Here is a 15,893-nt window from a genome sequence, read left to right as displayed (position 1 = left end):
GAGGCTCAGGGGCCCCGAGGCCCTCGGGTTCTGCGCTCAGACACACGGACCCCGTGGAGGGGGGCTGCAACCTGCTGGGCCTCCGTCCTTGGGTTTTCTGGTTATGACTCCAGCGCGGTCGGTGCGGAGCCGCTTCAGTCTTACTACCAGATGCACAGATCCTGCTGTGTAGACGTGTCATATTGAAGCAAGGTTTGATGCGAGGCTCTGGATCTGCCCCAGGCTCTCTAGCTCTACCTTTGGCCTCCTGGGTGAAGAAGAAAGGGGGAGGCAGATAAGGTGATGGGAGGCATTAACCGCAGTCCGGGTCTCAGGAATCCGTGTGAGTCCAGGGCTGGCCTCTCCCCGCCTCCAACCGTAGTAACCGGAAGCCACGGCCCCATAGCGGAGTCGCCTGTGCAGGGTCACCTCGCGCAGTGGGGCCCAGGACCTCATGTGACTAGGTCCAAGCTCCCCAGACATGTAGCCTCCGAGTGGGCCCTGGGGGCTCATCTGTCACACAGCCGTATGTGCCATCCCCAGAGGAGGAGCTGGTCCCCATAAGACCCTTCTGTCCCCACAGGTGGGTGACCACCCCCCAAATCATCTCTTTTGGTGTTTAGGACTTCTTTTTTTTTTTTTTTTTTTTAAGATTTTATTTATTCCTGAGAGACCCAGAGAGAGGATAAAGACCAGCGGGAGAGCAGTTTAATGCAGCCGGCGATCGGCCCTGGCACGCAGTCCCCTGTTTGCAGACGTCATCCCCCTGTTTGCAGACGCACGAGTCTCTTACACTCTTTACTAGACGTTCGATCCTTTTGACTCTGTCTCGGTCCAGGTAATTTCTTTTGACCAGCCTTCCAGTTCACCAATTCTCTCTTTATCTGTGTGGGATCTCTTGTCAGCTCTGACCACTGGGGTAGCCCACGGCCTGCCCTCCCGCCTGCACCCACGACATCGGTCTGAACGTTTATGTACCAGGGTCCGTGCTGTTTATTCATGTAAGAACATTTCAAACCGGTGCTCGTTTACGCACGCTGGGCACGGGCCCAGCAACCTCTGACCCGTATGGCCCCCTATACCCGAAACGACCCAGGAAGCAGCATCGCATTTCAGCAAAACAATTGCTGACCGGGGGGGAGGGGGGGTATCCCTGGGTGGCTCAGCGGTTTGGCGCCTGCCTTTGGTCCAGGGCAGGATCCTGGAGTCCCGGGATCGAGTCCCGCGCTGGGCTCCCTGCATGGAGCCTGCTTCTCCCTCCTCCTGTGTCTCTGCCTCTCTCTCTCTCTCTCTCTCTCTGATAAATGAATAGATAAATCTTAAAAAAAAAATTGCTGCCGGGCCCCTGTGACCCCGGCCGCCCTTGGCGGCGCCCACCTGCCGCCCTTCCTCCTCGAGGCACCTGCAGTGCTGCTGGCCACAGAAGGTCTCCCAAAGGGCGCTGACATCAAGTTTAGAAAAGTTGATCGCGGTCAGTACACTAGGTCTAGGGAACAGGAAAGTGAATAGTATAAACAATTTCTATTAAAATTGGCCACATTCTAGCGCTTCGAGAAGTCAGTTCTCAGGAAAAGCCAGTTTTCCTTGAGCACCCGGTGCTCCCTCCTGCCGCAGCGGACACGGGCGCTCCCGGGCTGGGGCCGCCCTGGCGCCGTCTCCCCAAGGGCTGCTGTCTCCCCTGGGGGTGCGCACCCCCACCCGCCCCGGCCCGGCCCAGTGCTGAACCCCGAGCACCGCCGCACAGCCGCGCACAAAGGGCTCACACAAGTGTTTATTGCACGAATGCATTTGAAGATACAGGATTATTCAGAGTTTCTGCCGTTAGATAAATGGAACAGCGCCCAAAGATGACAAACGTTGATCCAACGAATCTCACAAAACCACCCGTGCGTCTGTCCAGCCCGGCACCACCGAGTCGGGGCTCCGCAGCGGACCGCCGTGTAGCGTCCGGCCTGCATCTTGCTCCACGTCTCCCAGCCCAGCCCCCAGCCCGGTGACCTTCATGTCACTGCCTGGGCCGGGCGTCCGAGGACACCTGCCGGGCGGGACGCGGGGAGGGCGGCGCTGGGACCACCGCTCCGCCCGGCCGCCACGTGGGAGCAGCGAGACCCCAACTCCGGCCACGGAGGCCCCGCCCCCTGCGAGGCCCCGCCCCTTGACTGCGTCCCCGCGGCCCCAGGCCCCGCCCCGCCAGCCTGCACCCTCCTCAGGCACAGCCCGGGTCCCAGGCCCCGCCCCCGCCACTCAGGCCCCGCCCCCCGCAAAGCCCTGCCCCCGCCCCTCAGGCCCCGCCCCGCCCCACGCAAAGCCCCGCCCCGCCAGCCTGTGCCCGCCCCACGCAAAGCCCCGCCTATCGCCCAGGCCCCGCCCCCTGCCCCGACGCAGCAGCGAGGCCGCGCCCTGTCAGGCCCCGCCCCCGCCGGTAGCCCGCCGCTCCTCTCGGTCCGTCGTCTGGAGGTCAGTCACTGCCGCGGTCCGTGCCCGGGGTCCGTTCTAAATGGCGCCGACCTTGGCCGAGTCGTCTGTGGACGCGCGCCAGGCACTGCTGTGGCCATGCTGCCCAGGACAGACTTGAAGCGCTCTTGGAGCGACACCGGGGGGCGGGGTGCCGGAGAAACAGGTGCCGGGAGCGGGATCGGGGTGCGGCGGGGGCGGGGGGCGCGCGCCGGGCTGGGGGACGGGACGGGCGGGGCCTCGCGGCTGTCGGGGCGCCTCGGTGACGTCAGGGCGTCCAAGAGCGCCCCCGCGCGTGCGCACCTGCCGCCGGCCTGCCTCCCGGGGCACGCTGGGAGTCTCGGGTCCGGGGCGGGCGCCTGCGTGGTCTGCGTCTCGGGGTTCCCCCTGCCTTCTCGAGGTGCGGCCTGACCCCGGTGTGTGGGCGCCTGGCAGGCGGCGCGAGGGCTGGCTCAGCCCACATTTCCCCCAAGTTGGGTAACTCGCCGCCTACTCCCCAAGGACCCCCCACCCCCAGGGAGGACCCTCCCGGGTCGCTGCGCGGGATGCTGGGCCTTGGGCGTGGCCGCCCCTCCTCCCCCCAGCATCCCGGCCCCTTCCGGTCCCGCGGGAGCCCTGCAGAGAGCTGGGGGCGAGTCGGTGCGGAGGACGGGAGCGCAAGTGGGACGGCACCGGGGAGCCCGGGCGGCCCCTCCAGGACGGTGTCCCGGGGGCCTGCTGAGAAGCCTCCGGCCTGAAAGTCCAGGTGCCAGCCTGCAGAAATGGTTGAGCGACGTGGATGCACGGTGTGGTCGTTAAAGTTAGGCCTGCTGGGGCGCCCGGGGCGCGGGGGTGGAGGCCTGCGGCTCAGGGCATTATCCCATCCCCATCCCGGAGTCCTGCCCGGGGCGCGGGGGTGAAGGCCTGCGGCTCAGGGCACCATCCCATCCCGGAGTCCTGCCTGGGGATCCCTGCTCCTGCTCTCTTTCTCAGACACATAGAATGTCAAAAAAAAAAAAAAAAAAGGTTAGACTGTTACATGTGGATTAGTGTGCCTGTATATTTGTGTATACATTGTATACATATCTCTTCTTTGGTGGAAAATACAGCGGCTCCTGCTGCATCAGTGTCCTCCTGCTGCCGTCACAGAATTTCTTCTCTTACAGTTCTCTAGATCAGAAGTGGGACGTGGGTGCTAGAGGCACAAGTCAAAGCATCCAAAGGCCTGGTTCCCTCCAGGTTTTCCAGGGCAGCATCTGCTTCTTGGCCTTTTCCAGCTTAGCCACGCCACAAGGACATCTGCCTCCATGCTCACAGCTCTCGGATTTTCACCTTTTTGCCTCCATTCTATAAGGACCCTCGTGGCTGCTTTGGGCATACCCAAGTAATCCAAACGATCCCTCCATCTCAAAACCCTTAACTTAGCTACCTCTGGAAAGACCCTTTTGCAATGTAAAGTAGGGATTTGGACGGAATCATCTTTGATCATTATTCTGCCTACCATTACTAGTAGCTCTTTATTATTATTATTTTAGATTTATTTATTTATGATAGAGAGATAGAGGCAGAGACACAGGAGGAGGGAGAAGCAGGCTCCATGCCAGGAGCCCGATGTGGGACTCGATCCCGGGACTCCATGACCATGCCCTGGGCCAAAGGCAGGTGCTAAACCGCTGAGCCACCAGGGATCCTCTATTATTATTTTTATTAAATGTGTATTGTGCATACAGAGGAGCAGGAGCTCATACATAGATCTCAGAGCCTTTGTGTTTCTGGAAGGCCGGCAAGTTAGGGCCTTTTATTTTCTTATTTCTGTCTTCTGGTTTTCCTATAAAGGGTACATAGTGCTTATGTGATAAAAATCATGTTTTATAGCAAAGGAAACCATCATCAACAAAGGTTGAGAGGGCAACCTATGGAATGGGAGAAGGTATTTGCAAATGACATACCTGATGAGAGGTTAACGTCTGAAATATATGAAGAGCTTAACACTAAAAAACAAAACAAAAAACCCCAAACAAATAATCTAATTAAAAATGGGTCAAGGGGGTGCCTGGGTGGTTCAGTCAAGTGCCAAACTCTCGGTTTTCTAGGTCACAGGATTGAGCCCCAGCTCGGGCCTGCATTCTTTGTGGACTCTCCTTGAGATTCTCTCTGCCCAACACTCAACCTCATTCCTTGTGCTCGCTCTCTCTCTCTAATATAAATATTTTAAAAAAAAAATGAGTGAGGATCTGTACAGACATTCCTCCAAACAAGACACCTAGATGGCCAGCAGACACATGGAGAGATGCTTCTCACTCACCGTCAGGGAAATGCAAGTCAAAACCGCAGTGTGTTCCCACCTCTCACCTGTCAGAATGGCAAAACTCAACATGACAAGTGTTGGTGAGGATGTGGAGCAAAGGGAATGCTTATGCGGTGTTGGTGGGGGTGAAAATTGGTGCAGCCACTGTGGAAGGTAGTGTGGAGCTTTCTCAAAATGTTAAAAACACCATACAGTCTAGTAATCCTATTTATGGTTTTTTTTTTTTTTTGAGGATTTTATTTGACAGAGAGTGAGAGCAGGGGGAGCAGCAGAGGGAGGGGGAGGAGCGGGCTCTCCAGGGAGCGGGGAGCTGCTGCGGGGCTCCATCCCAGGACCCTAACTTCATGACCTGAGCCAGAGGCAGGTGCTTCAGTGACTGAGCCACCCAGGTGCCCCTTCTGGGTATTTGCCTGAAGAAAACAAAGCCACGTGAAAGCTGGCTGGAGCTGCGCTGCAGCCAAGGCCCCCTCCACCCGAGGCGCCCTCCACCCGCGCCCGCTGCTTCACTCCGTTCTCCAGCAGCCTCAGGCTTCAGTGGCTTCTGCACAAACCGGGCACCGTCCCTTTCGTGCGTGAGGGTGGAGGGAGCCTCGGGGGGGGGGGCCCTGGCAACTTGGCTTGCTCTGAGGGAGCTCGTGGGGGGCCTGGGGTGCTGGCCTCTGCGCGCGCTCTGCATCCAGGCTGCTCTCCGCCGGCCCCACACTGGTGGCCCAGGCCTCCCGTCGGTTGGCGCCCAGCCAGGACTGACTCAGCCAAATAGCCTCCCAGATTGAGTAACCCAACCCTCATTTCCGCAAAGAACTCGCTCTCCGCCCGCCCCATGATCACAAAGATGGTGCCGGGCGTGCGTGGGGCGCCGAGCGGCTCCCCGGGGAGCTGGCCGTGCCCTCTCCGCTCGCACCCGGGCTCGCCCTCCCGCGGCCGCCCCCGCCTGCCACTTCCCCGTCATCGGCGTTGTTAATATACTTTTTAAAGATATTATTTATTCATGAGAGACACACGGAGGGAGGCGGAGACCCAGGCAGAGAGAGGAGCAGGCTCCCCGCGGGGAGCCCCACGCGGGACTCGATCCCGGGACCCGGGGTCGCGCCCTGGGCTGCAGGCGGCGCTAAGCCGGGATCCCCCGGAGCTGTTACGTGACTTCCTGCACTCCGCGCGCGGGCCGTGGGCTGCGTGGGGCCGGGGAGCCGCGGGGGCCGTGCTCAGTGCCCGCGTGATGCGCCCGCAGCCGGGGTCCCCGCCCCACGGGCCCGGGCCGCGAGCCGCCGCCGTCCGTGCGCAGGACAGCGCCCCGGGGCGTCCGGGTTCCCCCGCTGCGTCGGCCCCTCCACGCGGGAGCGGCTGTCCTGGCGGCGGAGCGGCTCGGGGCTGTTTGTCGCCGACCCCGCTGGGCAGCTCCTGCCTCCCGCCCCGCCCCGCCCCACGACGTGCTGCGCCCGCACCCCTGCCCAGCGGAAGCGGCGGCCGGCGGCGGGTGAGCGGCGGAGGGCGCGGGGGGCGCGGGGTCGCAGGGGGGAGCGGGGTTGCAGGGAGGAGCGGGGGGGGGCGCGGGGGGCGCGGGGTCGCAGGGGGGGGCGGGGTTGCAGGGAGGAGCGGGGGGGGGGGCGCGGGGTCGCAGGGGGGAGCGGGGTTGCAGGGAGGAGCGGGGGGGGGCGCGGGGTCGCAGGGGGAGCGGGGTTGCAGGGAGGAGCGGGGGGGGGCACGGGGTCGCAGGGGGGAGCGGGGTTGCAGGGAGGAGCGGGGGGGGGGGCGCGGGGGGCGCGGGGTCGCAGGCGGGGGCGGGGTTGCAGGGAGGAGCGGGGGGGGGCGCGGGGGGCGCGGGGTCGCAGGGGGGAGCGGGGTTGCAGGGAGGAGCGGGCGGGGGGGCGCGGGGTCGCAGGCGGGGGCGGGGGGTGCTGCGGGCGACCCGAGCGGCCGCTTCCTCGCACCGCGGCCCACGTGGGCCCGGACACATGCGCAGCGTCCGGCGTGCGCGGAAGTTGGTGGCGGCCGTGGGCGACCTCGCGCGGACCCCGGCGCGCCCCCGGCCTTCCCCCGCGCCCCGCGCAGGTAACCGCGCCGCCGGGCCTGGTGCTCCGCGGGCCCTGGACGCCCCCTGGACGCCCCCTGGACGCCCCCTGGACGCCGTGCCGCCCGGGGAGGGGCTCAGGCCGAGGGCGCCCGGCCGGTTGTCACACGGGAAAGCCGTCCGCGTCCCGTTGGGGCCCCAGGGCGCAGCCCAGCTGCCGGCCCCGATCCCGGGAGAAGCCGCGGGACACGGCGTCTTTGCGGGGCGAGACGGGTTTTCATGGGGTCCCCCGAGGGATCCGTGACCCCTAGAAGTGCCCCTAGTCCCCAGGCCCAACCCGGAGGTTCCCCGGGGCCCGTCGGTGGGGTGCTGGCTCCTCCCACACGGAGCCCCCGGGGACCCCGGGCCCCTGGTGTCGGGCTGGCCTGGGAGAGAGGGTTCCTCCGGACTCGGTCCTCGGGCCCTTCCCCAGTGATGACTAAGGGCTCCGGGTCGCGGATTTGCGGACCACACTCTGGGCCCGCGGGCGGGTGTGGGGTTCGCTCCCGGGGGCAGCGGGCGGGGCGCGCCGGGGGCCCCCCGTGTGCGGGCTGCGGGCGCCAGGGCCGACCCCCCCCTCCCCCCCGCCCCTCCCCGCCCACGAGCTCTGAACTCCCGATCGCACCGCCCAGCACCCGCCCAGCCCCCGCCCAGCCCGGCTCAGGCCACGTTCCTCCACCCGGTGTCCCAGGCGCTGCCGCCCGCGGGCCTGAGTCCCTGTTTGTCCCTCTGCGAAGGGCGGGGAGCGGCGTTGTTTCAGGTGTGACACGTCCCGGGCTTTCTGTTGCCCTCGAATGGACCCCGGTCCCCTCCGCCCTTCCGCAGCGAGGCCTCCCCTTCCGCCAGCCCCTCCTTCCTTCGGGGCCGGGGGCGCCCACCCAGCGCCCTGACACTGGGTCCCCCAGGGGGTCCGCGCCACCGAAGGCAGGAGACCAAGAGGGCACGGCCAAGGGGGAGGCTGTGGCTTCCGAAACAGCAGCACCCGTGGGTCCTAGGAGGGCTGCGGCGGTCAGACCCCAGGGGCCCTGCTAAGGTGTCCCCCACTCCTGTCCAGGACCCACTCCACCTCGAGCCATGAGCCTGAGCATTCAGTGTCAGCAGCTGAGCGACGCCCGGTGGACGGAGCTCCTGCCCCTAATCCAGCAGTACGAGGTGGTCAGGTAGGCGCACGCAGCCCGGCGCCCGACCCCACAGGGGGTGCAGTCCCCTCCCGCCGGGTGTGGGGCCGCCCCAGCCGTCTGCCGCGCCTTCCCCGGGCTTGGCAGGCGGGAGCCGGGGCCGCCGCCTTCCCTCCTCCTACCCGAGTGTGTAGGTTTACGGAAGAGCCACAGGGATGGCGAAACAGGGCCCCCCGCCGCCTGGACGCGGATGTCACCAGCTCTGCTTTAATTTTTTTTAAAGATTTTTTTTTGTTTATTGAGGAGAGACCCAGAGAGAAGGCAGGGACACCGGCCGCAGGGGAAGCGGGCTCCCTGCGGGGAGCGCGATGCGGGACTCAATCGGGGACCCGGTCACGCCCTGGGCAGAAGGCCACCCCATCACCCGCTCTTCTGCTTGTTGTGCCCCCCAGGGCCGGGCGGGCGCGCGGGTGCAGAGGGCAGCACCTCCCTGTCCTGCGACGTTCGGCCGCTCCCTGTCTCCGCCCCCTCCAGGCTGTGGGGCGCGGGGGGGGGGGGGGCGGCGGGGACACCTGCGGACCCTGGGGCACCATGGGCTCGCCCCTGCGGGCACCTTGACCGCCTCTGCACCCCGGCGCCCCCGTGTCCTGGTGACCCGTACGCACATTGGACGCGAGGTCATGGGGGTCTTGGAGAACGGTGGTTGCTGGACCTTTGCTTAGTTGGGATCTTTGATTTTCTCCTCCCTTCCACACTTACCTGTTGCCGTTCTTTTGTGGGCAAGAGCTGGCTCTCCTCCCACCTGTGCGTGTCGGGTTTTTCACTTGGCCCCTGGTTGCACGCCCGTCTCGGCGAGACCCTCTGGTTTTGTCCTCTATCCAGTGCTCCTGCGGTCGGTTTTCCCCTAGAGCTCGACCAGAGCTTTCACTTGCTCACCGCCTCCCAAAGCGAGCGGAGTAGGTGCCCCGACGTGCATCTGCACACGTGCCAGGGTCTTTGACAGAAGCTTTCCGAGACGATCCCTACGTTTTTCTGTTATTTATTCATTTAAACTGGGTTCCATACGCAGCGTGGGGTGTGAACTCACTGTCTTGAGGTCGAGTTCGCCTGAGCCCGCCGGCCGCCCCTCTGTTTCATTTTTAAACGTCTTGGTTGTGATCTACCGTGTGGAGTTCTTGGCCCATGAACGGGCTGGGACCAGCCGTGTGAAGTGACCAACGTCCCGTCCACAGGCTGGACGACTGCGGCCTCACGGAGGTGCGGTGCAAGGATATCAGCTCTGCCCTCCAGGCCAACCCGTCCCTGACTGAGCTGAGCCTTTGCACCAATGAGCTGGGTGATGCCGGAGTGCACCTGGTGCTCCAGGGCCTGCAGAGCGCCACCTGCAAGATTCAGAAGCTCAGGTGAGTCCTTAGGAGCCACACGGTCCCAGGTGCTCGGCCCAGTGCAGGCTCGGGTCTGGACGGCGGCTGAGGCTGGGCAGGAGGCAGCAGGGGGCTTCAGCTGCAGGTCCTGGGGGAGGGGCCCTGTCCCTCGGGGTGTGCCCACCACCCAGCCCGCCTGTCATTGCTGGGCTCCTGGCCCAGCCTCCCTGGGGCCTGAGGTGCATGTGAGCAGCCCCTCGTGCTCTCGGTCCTTGGCCTGGGGGAGAGGAGGGGCGTGCCCTCTTCCAGGGCCAGGCTTGGGGGCCTCCTTTGGGCAGGGGCAGCAGGGGCAGTGGTGGCTCCTGAGGACAGAAGGGCGGCTTGTGCGGGGGCCACAGCTGATGGGGGCCTGCTGGCTCGTGGGGACCCTGCTGATGGGCGGCTGGGTGCTCCAGCCTCCAGAACTGCTGCCTGACGAAGACTGGCTGCGGGGTCCTGCCCGCCATGCTGCGCTCCATGCCCACCCTGCGGGAGCTGCACCTCAGTGACAACCCGCTGGAGGACGCAGGCCTGCAGCTGCTGTGTGAAGGGCTCCTGGACCCCCAGTGCCACCTGGAGAAGCTCCAGTGAGTGTGGACCCGCCACGCAGGCCACCCTTAGCCCCGCACCCACCTGTCCCTGTGGTTTTGGCTGAGCCCCTGCCCCAGCACATTGGCTGCAGGGAGCTCTGAGGCAGGGGCGCTCCGGGACCTGCAGATTCCTCCTTTGACGCGGGGGCCCCGAGCTGGAAGCCGGCCTGGAACCCCACATCAGGTGTGGGGCGGGCTGGCCACCGCGAGTGTGGACGGGCTCAGCGAAGGAGAAGGAAGCCAGATCCAGCTCCGGACACTGCTCCAGTGGATCGCAGGCTTGGCGGGGGGCTCGTGGGGGTGGCTGGCCTCCAGGAGGCTCAAGGAAGTGGCCCTTAGCCATGGCTGTGCTGTCCCCGCCGAGCAGCCCTCCGGTCTCAGGGCTCCCGCATGGCCCGGGGCAGGAGAGGAGACCCAGACAGTGCCCGGCGGCTGGAGTTCCTGACACCTGCCTGTCCCTAGGCTGGAGTATTGCAACCTGACGGCCGCCAGCTGCGAGTCCCTGGCCTCGGCGCTCAGGAACAAGCAGCACTTCAAGGAGCTGGCGGTGAGCAACAACGAGATCGGTGAGGCCGGCGTGCGGGTGCTTTGCCGGGGCCTGGTGGAGTCGGCCTGTCAGCTGGAGACACTCAAGTAAGCCAGGGTGGGGCTGCAGGGGGGCTGCGCGGGGGGGGGGGGGGGGGGGGTGTGGATGGATGGGGGTGGGGAGGGGGCTGCAGGGGGGCTGCGGATGGATGGGGTGGGGAGGGGGCTGTGGGGGGGCTGCAGGGCCCCCCCGCCCAGCCGGCCCTCCCGTGCCCCCAGGCTGGAGAACTGTGGCCTGACGCCGGCCAGCTGCGAGGACCTGCGCGCTGTGGTGGCCTCCAAGACCTCGCTGCGGGAGCTGGACCTGGGGGATAACAAGCTGGGTGACCAGGGCATCGCGGTGCTGTGCCCCAGCCTGCTGCACCCCAGCTGCCAGATCAGGGTCCTGTGGTGAGTCGGCTCCGCCCCATGCCTGCCCCGTGCCCGCCCCCTGCCCTGAGGGCCATGGCCTGGGCAGTGTCAGGAGGTGACTGTCCCGCCCCGCAGGCTCTGGGAGTGTGACGTCACCGCCACGGGCTGCAGGGACCTGTGCCGCGTGGTCAGCGCCAAGGAGAGCCTGGAGGAGCTGAGCCTGGCATGCAACCCGCTGGGGGATGAGGGCGCGCGGCTGCTGTGCGAGAGCCTGCTGGAGCCCGGCAGCCGGCTGCAGTCCCTGTGGTGAGTGCTGCCGCGGGCGGGGGGGGGGGGGGGGGGGTGCTGTGCTCCGTCCACAGGGCCCCGACCGCGTGTCTGTGTGTCTCAGGGTGAAGTCCTGCAACTTCACGGCCACGTGCTGCCACCACTTTGGCACGATGCTGACCCAGAACAAGCGCCTGGTGGAGCTGCAGCTGAGCAACAACAAGCTGGGGGACTCCGGCGTCCGGGAGCTGTGCCAGGCACTGGGCCAGTCGGGGACTGCTCTGCAGGTGCTCTGGTGAGCACCTCCCCGTGCGCGTGCTGGTGCGCGGGGCCCGGGCCCTCTGTCCCGCTCCCGCGGGGTCCCGGTTCCTTCGCTGGGCTGGCCGCTGGCTCGTCCCAGTGTGGGGGCCTCTGCGGCTCTCCTGACCTCGGCTCCTCCGTGGCGCCCGCGGGGCCCGAGCTGGGCCGCCCGCGCCGTGTTTTGTCTGTTTTCTGCATGGAGTTCCGCTTCTCATGGGGGCTCAGGGCTGCCGGGCAGTGCGGGGTGGGAGGGGCCCGGCTTGTCCTTCCCCGGGTGTCCTGGCCGTGTGGCCGCCGCGCCTGCAGGGGGAGCTGCGCGCCTGCAGGGGGAGCTGCGTGCCCCTCTGGCCTCGGGCGGGGCCGCCTGCCAGGGCTCGCTGGGAACAGCAGTGACCCTGGGGCTCAGCGGACCTCGTGGTGCGGGGCCGCCCCACGTCCTGTTGCCTGACCTGTGCCCCGCTCTTCGCCCAGCCTGGGGGACTGCGACGTGGCCAACGATGGCTGCGCCAGCCTGGCCTCGCTCCTGCTGGCCAACCGCAGCTTGCGGGAGCTGGACCTCAGCAACAACCGCATGAACGACCAGGGCATCCGGCAGCTCATGGAGAGTGTGGAGCAGCCGGGCTGCGCGCTGGAGCAGCTGGTGTGAGTGCGGGCGGGGCCTCAGGGCAGGGCTGGAGCAGCTGGTGAGTGCGGGCGGGGCTGCGGGGAGGGGGTGGCGGTCCCCCACCCGGCCCTGACCCTGAGCCCCGCTGCCTGCGCAGCCTCTACGACATCTACTGGTCCCAGGACATCGAGGACAGCCTGCGGGCCCTGGAGGAACGGAAGCCCAACCTGAAGATCATCTCCTGAGTGGCCCCCCCCCACGTCCTAGCTTGGACTACACAGAAATGCTCTAATCAACCCAGTTCTGCAACAAAGTTTTAAACACTTTATTAAAGCACTTTTTTTGGCAGAAGGGGTGCCTGTCCTTTCTGTGGGGGGCACACTGGGCGTGGCGTCACAGGTCTGTGCATGCGCACGCGCCCAGGACCGCGGCTGCCCCCAGCGGGCACAGCTCCCGGCCCCCCCCCCCCCCCCCCCCCCCCCCCCCGCACACGCCACCCCTCCCCGGGGAGCCAGTGCAGACCGCGCCCCATTGCTTCACTTGTTCGGTTTGCTCCTCGTGAAGACGACCCTCCGCCCGGCCGGAGAGCCTGGCCCCTGCTGCCTGCCCACCGCTCCGCGCCTCTGCTCCTCGAGGGGCGTCGGGGCCCGTGTGTTCAGACCTGCCCGTCCTCAGCCGCTCGGGTGTTCCTGGACGAGCGGGGGCAGCGGGACGCGGGGCAGTCAGGGCCTCCCAGTGGCCGCAGGCCCGGGGAGCAGGGACAGGTGCCGAGCCTGGGCTAGGCCGCCAGGGCAGAGGAGAATGGCTGCCCAGGGTCAGCCCCAGGGTGGGGGGCCACAGCCACAGAGTCCACGCCCGTGCACACACCACGCACGCACACAAGCCCACGCCACAGGGCCCCGCTGTGCGCAGGGGACGGGGCAGGGCCCCTCGGAAGCCGGTCCTGAGGTGCGTCAGCTTGGGGCCGGCGCCCCCTCCGCCTCGGCCTCCACGGGCCCTGGGGGGTCTCCTGGCTCAGGCAGGTGCCTGTCTGTGGTGCCGACGGCTCTGCCCGGGTCGCCCCTGCTCTGCTGCTTCTGCCGCCGGGTCTCCTTGTACCTCAGGGTGATGTCCCTAGGGTCCGCGGGAGCCACGTCACCGTCCCCGCCCTTGCAGGGACGCGCCTGTCACTGGGAGGGGCCGACGGCCCACGCAACTCCCCTGGGTGCCCCACACTCACCGCAGGAAGAAGCGCCAGATGGTCCAGGTGAGCACGAGCACGGAGCCGAGCGTCCAGCACTGGGAGATGTAGAAGGGCAGGGACAGCGTGAGTGTGTGCGGGTCGTACTTCACCACGATGAGCAGCTCCGTGGCCGTGATGGCTGCCACCAGCCAGGCCTGCTGGCCCAGCTTCTTGTGGAGCTTCCTGCGGGGAGGGCACCGGCTGAGGGCACCGCGGCGGGGCCCCGGGGTCGGCAGCGCCACGCGTGCCCAGGCCCGCCCCGCCCACCCCGGGGCCCTCACGGGTCGTCCATGAAGTCGTAGATCTCCCGCATGGCCACACCGCCCACGTTGACGAAGAAGACCAGCCGCAGCAGGACCAGGTAGTGCTCGGGGGGCAGCCACAGCACGAACTTCAAGTAGAATGTGTTCAGCTCTGCCAACAGAAACTGGGGACCAGAGGAGGGTGGGCAGGGGCCCGGGCTGCCCGGCGGGCGCACCCGCGGGACCCGCCAGCCTTACCACCAGGATGATGCCGCACACGGCCAGCCAGCGGCGCAGGCTGGAGGCGGGCTTCCACTCGAAGCGGACCCAGCTGTAGGGCGTGAACTGGAAGGCGATCCTCTTCATCTTGCCTCTGGGGGCACAGCGGGCTGTCATCCGGGGGAGCACCTGCCCCACCCGTGGCCGTGCCAGCCGCTCATGCCCCGTGCGCCCCCCCAGTGCCCTCCAAGCGCTGCCCGTACCCCTGAGGGGGTTGGCCCGGGGAGAGGGGAGCCAGAGAAGGGCCTGGGGGGCTCCCGGGGCCCAGGGGCAATCCTGGTTCACGGCCCCTCCCAGAAGGTGCCCCAGTGCCACCTCAGGCCCCCGGGGACCCTCCAGCAGGAGGCTGGGGACGCACTTGTAGGTGGGGATGTTCCACAGGCCCTGCCACTTGTACGTCTTCATTGACAGCCACTCGAGGGTTTTCATGCCGCAGTAGATGCCCAGCCCGTTGCAGACGAGCACGTCCATGATCCACTGGGGGCAGAGGCCGGAGGTGAGCAGCGGTCCTGCCCTGCGGACGGCCTCTGCACCCCGCGACCCCCAGGACGGCTGCTGGCACCTACGTGATCCCACCAGCACTCGCTGAAGTTGGGCAGCTGGTGCTCCAGGCTGTACTCCAGGAACTCAAACATCACGCTCACGATCGTGCACATCCACCAGTCCCGGATCATCAGGGTCTGGGGGCCGGGCACCACATCAGGCCCTGCAGAGCGACCCTGCGGCCTCACCCACTACACCCACACCCACACCCTGAGCAGCAGCAGGAGGCCGGGTCGGGCTCAGAGCGCAGGGCAGAACCTGGAACCACCGGGTCCTTCGGACAGCCAGGCCAGGCCGCCTTACCTTCAGGTACCAGCCAAGGAAGTGTGCGGGCACAAAGCCATCCAGCTTGTCCTGTGGGCGAGACACCCGCCTCGCGCCCAGCCCACAGCCAGCGGCCCCTTGCTCCCTGCAGGCACCACGGGCCCTGCTCCCGCCCGCATCCAGGGCTGCTGGGACCGCACCCCCACTGGAGCAGCGCTGGCTGGCCCTGGGGCACAGAGCAGTGGGCACCTGCAGCCAGGCCTGACCCCAGGAGGAGCGGGTACCCATCAGGGGGGGGGGCCCCTGTGCAGACGGGGGCTCCAGAACAGGGCCAGCCGGCAGCGGGGAGCCCCGGAGCCCGCCCTACCCAGACGTTGTGGAAGGGGTCGCTCTCGTTGTGCGCGTCGTAGATGAGGCAGTTTCCCCCGTAGTCCCTCTCGGGCAGCGGCACGCCCAGCTTGGGGTCCACGTACTTCAGGAACTGGCGGCCGTCCTGCACGGTCTGCGAAGCCAGCAGTGAGCGGGGCCGGCAGACGGATGCGGGGGCCCCAGGCTGGAGGGCTTGCCACTGGCCCTCCCCACGTCCCCTCATGGGAGCACAGCTTCAGGACGCCCCCCAGACACGGGCGCCAACACTGCCTGCCAGCAGGCTGGGCTCCCTCCCACCCCCCTGCGGCCCATCCAGCCACCAGCTGGACACCTGACGCAGGACACCTGCCGTCAGCCTCGTCCCCTCGTTACTGCCCAGAGTACCAGCCGAGGGACGAAGTGGGGACAAGAGTGAGGGGGTGACAGGTGTCCAGGGCCGGCGGGTAGAGCATGTGCACACCTGCATGTCACGTGACCCAGGCCACCTGTGCTACGCAGATGCATGGCCCTGTCCTGCAAGTGGACCCGGAGCCCAGCTGGGGTCTATGGAAGTGACACTCGGACGGTGACATCACACAACCAAAGTCACCCCGTGAGCTTGGGGACTGTGGGACCTGAGGGTGGACATGCTGTGTCCCTGTGTCAGCAGCAGCCCGGACTCACGGGCTCCACCCACAAGGTGACAGGTGTGCACACGTCGAGGCGCCGCTGAAGGCTGAGCAGCGTGGAGCACAGCGTGAGGGCCCACCCGGGCAGGCGGTCCAGAGATGCAAACAAGCAGGACAAGTGGTGCACGGCCCAACGGCCCCAGGAAAGATCCCGACGGGCCAGGTGTGGCGGGAGCAGTCTGGCCACGCCTTACACAGGTAGCACAGGGGACACGGCAGGCCCACACCCCCGATGCCCCCGGGGGGGCCTTGGGCGCATGGCCCGGACGCCTTCAGGGGCCCAGGGGGAGGAGGGTGGGTGGTGGGCGGCCTTGCAGGGTC

The 15,893-nt window shown here is 66.8% G+C and overlaps 2 protein-coding genes and 1 long non-coding RNA gene across 6 annotated transcripts in view; 2 read left to right on the top strand and 1 right to left on the bottom strand.

The window, feature by feature from the left end:
- Positions 1-2,333: 2,333 nt before the first annotated feature.
- Positions 2,334-12,333, top strand: RNH1 (ribonuclease/angiogenin inhibitor 1). 4 transcript variants are annotated; one of them, XM_041773995.1, is made up of 10 exons: positions 2,334-2,436; positions 7,822-7,927; positions 9,118-9,288; positions 9,705-9,875; positions 10,341-10,511; positions 10,683-10,853; positions 10,950-11,120; positions 11,206-11,376; positions 11,853-12,023; positions 12,143-12,333. In XM_041773995.1, the coding sequence occupies exons 2-10, from the start codon at positions 7,842-7,844 to the stop codon at positions 12,228-12,230; spliced, it is 1,371 nt and encodes a 456-aa protein (XP_041629929.1). In that variant the 5' UTR covers positions 2,334-2,436; positions 7,822-7,841; the 3' UTR covers positions 12,231-12,333. The 4 variants fall into 4 exon arrangements, with proteins under 4 accessions (XP_041629929.1, XP_041629927.1, XP_041629930.1 ...); XM_041773993.1 differs by lacking the exon at positions 2,334-2,436 and adding an exon at positions 2,443-2,599; XM_041773996.1 differs by lacking the exon at positions 2,334-2,436 and adding an exon at positions 5,734-6,194.
- The window catches only part of PTDSS2 (phosphatidylserine synthase 2), a 20,260-nt gene continuing 16,653 nt past the window's right edge, over positions 12,287-15,893 (bottom strand). The window contains exons 5-12 of the mRNA XM_041773991.1: positions 14,903-15,037; positions 14,575-14,625; positions 14,295-14,408; positions 14,087-14,205; positions 13,708-13,822; positions 13,489-13,634; positions 13,205-13,390; positions 12,287-13,098 (exon numbers count right to left, since the gene is read on the bottom strand). Of these exons, the coding sequence (XP_041629925.1) occupies positions 12,939-13,098; positions 13,205-13,390; positions 13,489-13,634; positions 13,708-13,822; positions 14,087-14,205; positions 14,295-14,408; positions 14,575-14,625; positions 14,903-15,037 (1,026 nt within the window). The 3' untranslated portion in view covers positions 12,287-12,938. The remainder of the gene's footprint in view (positions 13,099-13,204; positions 13,391-13,488; positions 13,635-13,707; positions 13,823-14,086; positions 14,206-14,294; positions 14,409-14,574; positions 14,626-14,902; positions 15,038-15,893) is intronic.
- The window catches only part of LOC121501696, a 2,327-nt gene continuing 1,481 nt past the window's right edge, over positions 15,048-15,893 (top strand). Inside the window, exon 1 of the long non-coding RNA XR_005990664.1 lies at positions 15,048-15,770. This is a non-coding gene — a long non-coding RNA (uncharacterized LOC121501696). The remainder of the gene's footprint in view (positions 15,771-15,893) is intronic.

This window comes from Vulpes lagopus, chromosome 11 (genome assembly GCF_018345385.1).
Source record: "Vulpes lagopus strain Blue_001 chromosome 11, ASM1834538v1, whole genome shotgun sequence".
Classification (NCBI taxonomy): Eukaryota; Metazoa; Chordata; class Mammalia; order Carnivora; family Canidae; genus Vulpes; species Vulpes lagopus.
This window is presented reverse-complemented; position numbering and strand designations above follow the sequence as displayed.

Coding starts and splice junctions, on each gene's coding strand:
- RNH1 (XM_041773992.1), top strand. CDS start 6,673: ATGCGCAGCGTCCGGCGTGCGCGGAAGTTGGTGGCGGCCGTGGGCGAC. Junction 10,512..10,682: donor TGTCAGCTGGAGACACTCAA/GTAAGCCAGGGT, acceptor CCGTGCCCCCAG/GCTGGAGAACTGTGGCCTGA. Junction 10,854..10,949: donor TGCCAGATCAGGGTCCTGTG/GTGAGTCGGCTC, acceptor CCCGCCCCGCAG/GCTCTGGGAGTGTGACGTCA.